The sequence below is a fragment of the Hylobates moloch genome, unplaced genomic scaffold (assembly GCF_009828535.3).
Source record: "Hylobates moloch isolate HMO894 unplaced genomic scaffold, HMol_V3 SCAFFOLD_5, whole genome shotgun sequence".
Taxonomy (NCBI): Eukaryota; Metazoa; Chordata; class Mammalia; order Primates; family Hylobatidae; genus Hylobates; species Hylobates moloch.
Window position 1 is genome coordinate 132,590,599 of NW_026652280.1, and position 10,831 is coordinate 132,601,429.

Here is a 10,831-nt window from a genome sequence, read left to right on the forward strand (position 1 = left end):
GAGGGATAGCATTAGGAGATACACCTAATGCTAAATGACGAGTTAATGGGTGCAGGAAATCAACATGGCACATGGACACATATGTAACAAACCTGCACATTGTGCACATGTACTCTAAAACCTAAAGTATAATAAAAAAAAAAAAAACTATGAGAAAAAAATAATAAAAAAATAAATAAAAATTCAAAAAAAAAAAGTATGTGAGGTAATATATATGTTAAGTCACTCGATTTAGCCATTCCAAGATGTATACACATTACAAATCAGGTTGTATACAATACAGTATATACAATATTCATTAATTTTTTTTAAGATGGAGTTTCACTCTTGTTGCCCAGGCTGGAATGCAATGGCGTGATCTCGGCTCACTGCAACCTCCGCCTCCTGGGTTTAAGTGATTCTCCTGCCTCAGCCTCCCGAGTACCTGGGATTACAGGCACCCACCACCACACCCTGCTAATTTTTGTATTTTTAGTAGAGACAGGGTTTCACCATGTTGGCCAGGTTGGTCTCAAACTCCTGACCTCAAGTTATCCACCCACCTCAGCCTCCCAAAGTGCTGGGATTATAGGCATGAGCCACCGCGCCTGGCCTTTATAATTTTTAAAAATACATGGTAACTTGTGATAATACCTTGGGCCCTTGGTGCAAGCAGAAATCAGTTGACTGTGAGCACACCCTGTCCCCCAACTTCATGACCTCACACACACATATAAGTTAAAAACCCATGAAATTCTGTACCCTCATTGAAAGGGTAGACTAGATAAAACTCACTCTCTGGCATAGTAAGAAGCTTTTCTGTCATGGCACAAGCTCTGAAAGAGAAAAAAAACAAGGAAGATCTCTCTCCCTTGAGAATTTGAATCATAGTTTGTACTCCCACTGATCTGGGTTCAAATTTATAATATCTGAATGATCTTAGAACTTCCAAGCCAAGAAAGAAATTCATATAAAAATTGCTCACTAGCCAGTGATAACCTTAGGGGTCTCTGACAGAAGAAACATTTTTTTCTATATCGCTAAAAACGAGCCATAAAAAAAAAAGCTAAAAGGAATCAATGTACAAAGCAAAAGGAATCAATCCACAAAAAATAAAAGTCACCAAATACACAAATGGAAGTATTAGATCCCTAAATGCAAAAGGATTTATCTATATGATATGCAGTTTAAAAATATAACATAGTAGTACCATTTATAGATACATATAAATTCAGTGAAAGTACAAAAACATAATAGATATTAATCATACCAATTTAAAAATAGTGGCTAACTCTGGGGAAAGAATAGTGTCAAAAAAAGCCTGAAGAATTGATCCAGACTGAAGGAGAACTGACCATCAAGCCAACTGGATGCAGCACATGATCCTTCTTGGCTGGGACGTTTTTGCTGTAAAGACATTAGAATAATTGGCAAAGTTTGAGTGGGGTTTCTAGGCAAAGGGTACACAGAAGTTTTTGTACTATTCTTGCAACAGTTTTCTTAGTTTGTAAATTGTTTCAAGTTAAAAAATTTGTTTTTAAAAAGAGGATGAAAATGAGAAATAGGAAAGAGTTTCAGAGAAGAAATTGCCAGGATAGACCAACTGGTGGTGGGAAATAAAAGGAAATAATCAAAGGGGACTCAGATTTCTGGCTTAGGTGATTTGATGTGTATGATTCAATTTATCAATATAGGAAACCCAAGAAAAGAATTTTCAGGAAAAGCAAACTACAACAGACTTGACACTGGAAATATTGAATCTATGGATAAATAGTTGGAAATTTAGGTTGGGGGTGATGGTGTCACAAAAGAGCTTAGCACTGTAAACATCTTGATTTGATTACTTTCTTCACTTACTAAATCATTTGGGAATTCACTATGTTGCCAGTGTAAAGGATAAAATATATAAAAATAAATAGGAAACGGACACTGCCCTTAAGGGACTCATATCTGGTAAGAGAAATAGAATCTATCTGTAGGCAAAGGGTAGAGACTGATGGAGCAAGTTCTAGAGGGTGACAAATTAGTTCTCAACCTTGGTCACACATTAAGAACACCTAGAGGAAATCCTAAAACATCCCAATGCCCAGTCCACACTCTGGGACTGGATCCAGGCATCAGTGGTTGCTTAAACTCTCCAGGTGATGCCAGTGTGCAGCCAAGATTAAGGGAGCAGTGGCTCTACTCAGAACACTTGAGACACCTATTCCTTCGAAACATTTGGCAATGATGCAGGAAAGAGTGTGGAGAGAACAGGAGGTGGAAATAAGGAAATTCGTTGAAGAGGCTTCTGCCAAACAGAGTGACGATTTATATTTTCTCTGTAAAGAAAGCGAATCAGCTGGGCGCGGTGGCTCAAACCTGTAATCCCAGCACTTTGGGAGGCTGAGGCAGGCGGATCCCTTGAGGCCAGGAGTTCAAGACCAGCCTGGCCCACATGGTGAAACTCCGTCTCTACTAAAGATACAAAAAATTAGCCGGGCGTGGTGATGCATGCTTGTAATCCCAGCTACTTGGGAGGCTGAGGCAGGAGAATCCTTGAACCCAGGAGGCAGAGGTTGCAGTGAGCTGAGATCACACCATTGCACTCCAGCCTGGGTGACAGAGCAAAACTCTGTCTCAAAAAAAAAAAAAAGTCTCAAAGGCTAAGAATAAGGATATGTGAAAATAAGGTAAGTGTTTTATGGAGAATGGGGAAACAGGATTACAGCTACAGAGGGTGCAAAAGAAAGAAGTAACATTGTTGTTTTCCCAAGACTGGGAAGATCGAAACACTTGAGGATGAGGATTCAGGGACACCACTGTGTCCACCATTTAAGAATTTCCCCTTTAATGGTGGACACGGAGGTGTGATCCTTTTGTAGAGACGAGCATAGGTTACGGCAAATATACCTACTTTAAAAACAGCGCTCTGGGAAAAGAGTAAGTGCTTTTCCACATAAAGATCTAAAATAGACAATAAATGAGAAATAGGGTTTTTTTATTATATATTCATTTTTCCATATTTCTGGAAAATGAAACAGACATGGAGTATTTCAAAGCTGGGAGATTCCATTATATTGGAGTTACGTTAGAAAGAGGGGGCTGTTTCTGCCACCACAACAAAGAATGAAACAATACAAATATTTACGTTTTCTTCTTGTCCTCATAATGCTTTTACTGCACTCGTCTTTCAACCTTTAACATCTATTGCATCTGCGACTGTTGTTTCAGTAAAACACGGAAGCCTGAATATAAGCTCATTTCATTGCCTGCTGCACAACCACACAAAACAGAGAGCATTTTCTTATTCTTGAAATATGATAGCAACGTCTCCTTCCTTGCTTGTACCTGTTTTAATTCCTTTCAAGCAGAGGCTGTATCGTGAAGGATGCTTAAGAAGTTACTTGGAACGACAGGATTTGGAACGGATGTCACATCATATTATCGTTTGTTATTAAAATTAGTCAAGCTTAATTGTTAAGGGCTATCCTGTGTCGCTCGCCATCTTTGTGTCCTCCACCTGGCACTTTGCTTTCACACAGTAGGCACGTAGTGTTGAGGTCCCGGAAGGTTGTCAAGTAACCGGCCGGGAGCTTGAGGGCAGGACATTGTCTTACAGCGTGATATCTCCGACACTTGATTCAGTGCCTGGCATACAGGAGGTATTCAATTATGCTGAATGAATGAGCAACCGGCTCTGTGGGGGACAGTAAATCCAACCCTATTCCGCAAACGTTCGCTGAGCGGCATCCAGGCCTCAGGGACCAAGTGTGTCGCGCGGTGCCATACTGTGACCAGAACCTGTCAGTTCTAATGTCCAGATATTGTAATTCTATGTTGTAACTCCTATATTTACTCTTAAAACAAAAAGAGAAATGTGGGTCGTGTTCGCTCTGGGTTCTCATTAAGTGCAAGCTTGCAGAGGCGCCGAGACCCTGCGGCTCGCTCTCGCCGCTTCCTCCACAGGAGTCGGGCGGAGCTCCCGGCGCGCCCCGGGGCTGCGCCGCCGCAATCCTCAAGGGGTCGCTGTTCCCGCGATAACCTCGAGAAAGGCTCCGCCCCGCGGCCCGCGCTCGTTTCCCCCTTGGGATCCGGGTCCACACGACGGGGTCGCCCGTCCATCTCCGGTTCGCCCGCAGGGCCCATCGTAGACGTTAGCGGCCGCTCTCCGGGCTGACTGACCCATCCTTGGCGCTGCCGCCGCGGGCGCTTGTTCTCCTCCCTCGCCCCGCCTTCATCCTCCCCCTTCACGGAAACGACAGCTGCGGCTGCGGGGTTGGCGCCGCCTCCCTCCACCTACCACGTCTGCCCTCGCCGCTGTAGCCCTGCGCCCCAACCCGGCCGCGGCGCCTCCGCCTCGCCGCCGCTAAGTCAGCCGGCTCCGCCCGGCTGCCACCCAGGATGAACATCATGGACTTCAACGTGAAGAAGCTGGCGGCCGACGCAGGCACCTTCCTTAGTCGCGCGGTGCAGGTACGCTGGTGCTGGGGGGAAAAGGGGTGGCGGCACCCGGGAAGGTTGAGGGAGGGGACCCCAGCCCGACGCGGCGCCCCTGGGCCTCGCCGACCACCCAGCGGGCCTGCTGCAGCCAGAGGCCTGGGAGATGGGCGCGGCCTGGTCCCCTCCCTGGGCCCGGCGGCAGTTTTCTGCCCCGTTCCTGCCCAACCGCCGCTCCCTGGGAAGCGAGGCGGGGTGGGGACGGGGCCGGGAGCTTCCTCCCACCCCTGGAGAACACTAAGGCTGCACTGTCCGCCTTTCTGATCCCACAACGCCAGTGCTCATGTGGCCTCCACCCCGGGGCTGGCGGAGGCTTGCGAGTCCATTGGGGTAACCGAGACACAGGCCATTCTTGCACTACCCCCCACGCTTTCCTTTCGTCTCTCACCCTCCCCTCGGAGTCCAAGAAGGGAGTTTCCTTTTCCTGTCCTTCAACCCAGAGAGCTGCCAACACAGTTCCCTCCGGCCCTCTTTCTCCCTGAAAGGACTGTCCTGGGCTTGGCAGCCCGCGGGGGAAATGGAGATCGCCAGTTGGCGTTGAGACTTTGCCAAGACCACAAGAAACCTAGGATTGGGGGGTTCTCACTCCTTTTCAAAATGGGAAGCACCAGCTGTAGATCAAGGAGAGATGCGGGGATATTGTTATGGCTATAGTCACAGTAGTATGTTTGAAATATACTTTAAGGGGAAAAGTTGACTACCTCTCGATATTCTGCAATCAAAGAAGTGTCAGTACTAAGGAACTTGGGCCGTTTCCCACAGTCATCACCCACGTTATGCCAACTCAGTAAATCTGTGAACAGATGTAAATTTCACAACATGAGTTATAAACAATCTGGTGTTTACGGTCACGGTAGCAACAACATTCTCCTTTGTAAAAAGAAAACAAATATAATTTTCTAATATGCATACCAAATTGGTGCTGAAATGTAAATCTGTTCTATGGCTTTACTACTTTCCTTGCCTTTGCCCCAATTTTGTTGGCACAGTTGATCCCACATTGCACTATCCCTGGCAAAAGAGTAGTAGAGCTAGAGCAAGGTGATAGCTGCCTATATTATGAAAAACCTGTCAAGCACTTTGACATATTATCTCCAGTCTTTTCCGTAACTTTGCCAGATAGATGTTATTAACCCCTTTTATATATGTGAGGAAGCAGCCTTACTGAGGTTAAGAAACTTGCACAACTAGTAAATAACCAGGTGCTGTCTGACCTAGTACTCCAAGCTGCTTTTTCTTCTGGGATAAGCATTACAGATTTAAGATAGCTAGAATAATAGAATGTTGTGGCCTAGGGAGACCTTAAAAATCATCTGGTACAATCTGAGCATTTCCATATCAACAAGCAAGTAACACTTTAGAGATGGGAAATTCCTTCTAGCTTTTGATTTCTAAGTTCTAAAATCTGCATGGGGAGTAATAAGCTAGCTGCCTTAACCCTTTTCTTCCCTTCCTTCCCTAAAATATGATATTATTGTAAAGACATTGAACCTTTATAGTTAAAATAATGTTTTGATTTAAATTCACTAGCTTCCAATAGTTCAAAGACAAGGTGCAAGAAGAACGAGTGATTGAGGGTCTGAAATGAATTTTGATGTGTGAGACACTTGTACACTTTTAACATTGACTGCAATAGAGGACTGGAGCCCTTGGTATTTTTGTTTGCCCTAGTGCTCATTACCTATAATTCTAGGTGCTTATGAGGATTTGACACTATATAATGCTACTCTTTTAAATACAGTTAAATATGTTTCAGACATATAACTCACACCCCTTAAAGAGGACACATTTACTAGAATTAGTCTGATTTAAATTGTGGATAGACTCAATTTAAAAAATTAAATCTAGCAAAGCTCTCAAAATGTGTACTTCCCAAAGAATTTTAATTCCTTGTTTCAAATTCTTTAGGAAAAAGTTTTAAATTTTATGCTAATCTATTAGCCATCAAATAATTTTCTTTTCAGTTTTAAATATTTAAGTGTCTACTGTATGTCTGCTTGTGGCTGCTATGGACACTGGTGATACAGCAGTGAATAAAATCAACAAAGTGTCTGCCCTCCTGAAGCTTAGATTGCAGCGGAAGATAAGCTTGTAAATACATCAGGTGGTGATAACAATCATGGCCGGAAGAATAGAATAACGCAGAGATGGTGGTTGTTAATATCTTTCTTAGTATTTTCTAACATTAATATCACGTTGTATAGACAGGATGGTTAGGGCAAGTCTTTCTAATAGGATGAAATTCAAGAGACCTCAAGGAAGTGACAGACCTAGTTTTCTTTTGGAATAAAAGTATTTCAGGCAGCAGGAAGAAGTACAAAGACTGAAGTTGCAGGGGCATTAAGGAGACCAATGAAGGAGCTGTGGCCATAACACAGGTAAAAGGCGATTGTAACTTAGATTACGGTGGTAGCAGTGAAGGTTCCAAATTATCCAGTATTGGCCGTCGGATTGGCTGTGAGGTATGAGAGAAAGATGAGTCAGGGATGACTCCAAGATTTTGGCTTGAGCCATTTATTAAGGGAAAAATTTTAGGAGAAACAGGCTCCTTTAACGTGTCTGTAATTGTTAGAGATACATACTGAAATGTTTATGGATAAACTTATACCATATCTGAGATTCGGTTTTTGCAGGGGTTTTTTTTTATTTTTTTTTTATTTTTTGAGACAGAGTTTGGCTCTTGTTGCCCAGGCTGGAGTGCAATGGCGTGATCTCAGCTCATTGCAAGCTTCGCCTCCCTGATTGAAGCCAATCTCCTGCCTCTGTCTTTCAAGTAACTGGAATTACAGGCATGCGCCACCACGCCCAGCTAATTTTGCATTTTTAGTAGAGATGGGGTTTCACCATATTGATCAGGCTGGTCTTGAACTCCTGACCTCAGGTGATCCACCTGCTTTGGCCTCCCCAAAGTGCTGGGATTACAGGCGTGAGCCACCACACCAGTTAAGATTAGCTTTTGAATATTTCAGAAGAAAAAAAAACAGAAGTCGCTGAAACAACATTAACAGAATGTTGACAGTTGTGGAAGGTTGGTTATGGGTTCATGAGGTTTCATTATACTGTTATACTTTGTATGTTTGACATTTTCTACAATACTTTTTTAAAGATAAAATTTGTAAGAAAAAAAAGGATGCTTCTAAAACAGAACGTGTGAAATTTGGAATGCTGTGTGGTAGTTTTCAACAAAACACTGCTTTCTCATCTCAGTATTTATTTCATCACTGAGTTCCTACATTAAATTGCATTGACATCAGTATAATGCCAAAGTACCAAGTTTCATGCTAAGAATAGCTTAAGAGCTATGCCAGTGTCTCTTTATAAGCAGTAAGAACAGTAGAGAGAGAATTAAATGTTCATGTTTATAAATAATAATTTTCATTCAAATCAAATTGTACCGTAAGGAATATGCCATTCTTTGGTTGGCCAACACCATGCATTGTTTTCCATTTTACTTAAAAATTTCTAAGTTAAAAATTAAACTTTTCTTGCTTTAAAAAAAGGTCAAACTAGTAAAGCACATAGATGAGTCCCATCACCACTCCACTTCTCTCCTTTTAAAATTTGTTTATAAGCCTTGGTACCTTAAAAAGAATGTTAGACTAGAATGTATAAATGAGTAGGAATGTTTATTCTTAACTAGCCCATTTGGGTGCTTGTTTTTAAGTACCTCAAGATGGTAAAATACAAAAGTATCAGGTAATTCACCCTTGCTTAATTGTTATTTTACTAGAGTTTTAAATGCCATTTATTCTTAGAATCCATCTAGTCCAAACTTCTTAATTGAGCATTAAATACTCCCTTACAATCTGGTCCTTTCTCTCACTTATATAAACACTGTATTCCAAATTATTTTTTAATTTCCAAAATATCTTGTACTTATTTTAGGCTTTTGTTCATATAGTTAGACTCCTCTTAAGTGTCCTGTCTGCCTGTTCTTTCCTTTCCTTAAGATACAACTTTATTCATCTCCAAAATGGAGAGAGTAAAAAAAAATTTAAAAATAAAAGTAAAATAAACTTTTTTTAAAGATATAGCTTCAAATCCATCTCAGCTGATAAGGCTTCTTAGGCCACAAGAGCTTGCTGTGAAATCCTGAATCATTTTCAATTCTGAATGATTAGGTGGCACTTTTCTTCTAATGAACTATTATGTTAGATTTCTTGGAACTCTAAAATTCTGTTACTCTGACTTTCACATCTTTAATAAGTTTGTATGTGTAAGGCATCAACTCTGTTTCTTATTCCCCTCTCACAACATCTAACATGGTTCATCTTTTATATCATTTTAGCCAGGCAAATTACTATCCATATGTGAAGTTTAATCTTTGAAGGGCAACAATAAGCATGTTAAATAACGGTATCTTTATTAGTATTTTCTAACATTATGTTTGCTGACCTTGAAGTTAACTAATACCAGTATAAATTGAGTACCTCTTAGGTGCTTGGCGTTGAAAGATACAAAGCTGAATGAGACCCTGTTCCTGCCCTCAAAGACTTCATAGTAATAGTCTCAAATTTGTCATAAATATTCTTTGTAGCAAATAGCCATTTTGTGAATAACTTTATTTGATAAATCTTTCAAGTGGATAAAGGAACAAGAGATGTGTTTTTAACTCAGAATTCTTATTGAAACAAAACTTTGCTCACCATCATTAAAATAAGAGCATAAATTTTCTAAAAAGAATTTTTCAAATCAAATTACTTAAGGAGGGAGTTCATTTTAATTTTCTAACATTTCCTCTAAACTGATTATTAAAGTCATACTATGAATTTCATGAACACCAGCTATTTTCTAAGGAATATAGTTTTTAAAATATAGTTTTGAGCTTGGCCTTGATCTCCCATTTATTTCAGCAAGTGTCATGGTGTGTCTAAGCTAAGGATGTAAAGATGAATATGATGTTGCCGTTAAATAGCTCCTGTCAGACCCTCCCTGGAGTTCCAGCTTGGCCAAGCAACTCTCTCAAGCACTTCTGAAATCCTGTTTCTTTTACAGAATTCACACCGTGACAGCTTCACCATGTTTCTTAAATTCTAATAAATCTGTCACATTCGAAATCCATACATTTTCTTGTTATATAAAAACTCTACATGTTTAATGTTACTTAAAACTGTTTTCACATCCTTTGGTGCTATTTGCATTATTTTAGTAAAATAGAAAATAGTTTGTTAACCTGATGTTAAAATGTACACTTATGTACTATATGAGTAAGGTAATTAGAAAATCTATAAAACTCTTCAATTCATCATATTTCTTGAAAGAATTTTTTTTTTTTTTTTTTTGAGATGGAGTCTCGCCCTGTTGCCCAGGCCGGAGTGCAGTGGCACGATCTTGGCTGACTGCAGCCTCCGTTTCCCAGGTTCAAGTGATCCTCCTGCCTCAGCCCCCCTAGTAGCTGGGATTACAGACCCGCGCCACCATGCCGGGCTAAATTTTGTATTTTTAGTAGAGACGAGGTTTCACCATGTTAGCCAGGCTGCTCTCGAACTCCTGATCTCAGGTGATCCACCCACCTCGGCCTCCCAAAGTGCTGGGATTACAGGCATGAGCCACCTCGCCCAGCCTTTCTTGAAAGTATTTTTAAAGTAATGACAGAGCTACAAATTAATCCTAAACTCTTAACCACACCCAACTGATGGACTCCCAGTTGCTTTGCTGCTATATTTAAAATGATCAAACACCTAAGTCAATTACTTTAATATTCTTTGGAGACCAACTTACTGAAAGAACCTCAACACAGTTAATATATTTGAAGCAAAACTCCAGCACAGTGAAGTAACAGTAATAACAGCTGAAATTCCTAAATGGGCCAAAGAGGAAAGTAAAGTAATGCAGCATGCAGTAAACCAAGCGATACATATTTAAACAGTTATGAATGAGTTTAGAACAGTGGTTCTCAGTCTTGGCTGTACTTAAAATACTTGGGGAATCTTTATAAATGCCAATATATGAGCTACACCCCAGTCCAATTAAATTAGAATCTTAGGGGTTGGATCAGACCAGACATCAGTGTTTTCTAAAGCTCCCTCAAGTAATTCTAAAGAACAGCCAAAATTGGGAACCAATGGAGAAAGATGCACTTTACAGTTTACTAATACATTATTCAGGGTCTGTGTTACATATTTTCCAAGAAATTTAAATTACTTTTAGAGTATTACTCTTTAGTAATACTGGTGATTAGAGTTTGCATTAAATAGATGTCTTTGATCACACACCCATTTTTTTTTTTTTTTTTATACTTTAGGTTTTAGGGTACATGTGCACAATGTGCAGGTTTGTTACATATGTATCCATGTGCCATGTTGATTTCCTGCACCCATTAGCTCGTCATTTAGCATTAGGTATATCTACTAATGCTGTCCCCGCCCCCCCC

The 10,831-nt window shown here is 40.7% G+C and overlaps 1 protein-coding gene and 1 long non-coding RNA gene across 2 annotated transcripts in view; one reads left to right on the forward strand and one right to left on the reverse strand.

Moving 5' to 3' along the window:
* The window catches only part of ABCA4 (ATP binding cassette subfamily A member 4), a 119,132-nt gene that overhangs the window by 24,107 nt on the left and 84,194 nt on the right, over positions 1 to 10,831 (forward strand). The window contains exons 5-7 of the mRNA XM_058439740.1: positions 3,833 to 4,114; positions 4,285 to 4,434; positions 6,837 to 6,920. Of these exons, the coding sequence (XP_058295723.1) occupies positions 3,833 to 4,114; positions 4,285 to 4,434; positions 6,837 to 6,920 (516 nt within the window). The remainder of the gene's footprint in view (positions 1 to 3,832; positions 4,115 to 4,284; positions 4,435 to 6,836; positions 6,921 to 10,831) is intronic.
* Positions 2,939 to 4,258, reverse strand: LOC131383538 (uncharacterized). The gene has a single exon (XR_009213679.1). It is a non-coding gene; the product is annotated as an uncharacterized LOC131383538 (long non-coding RNA).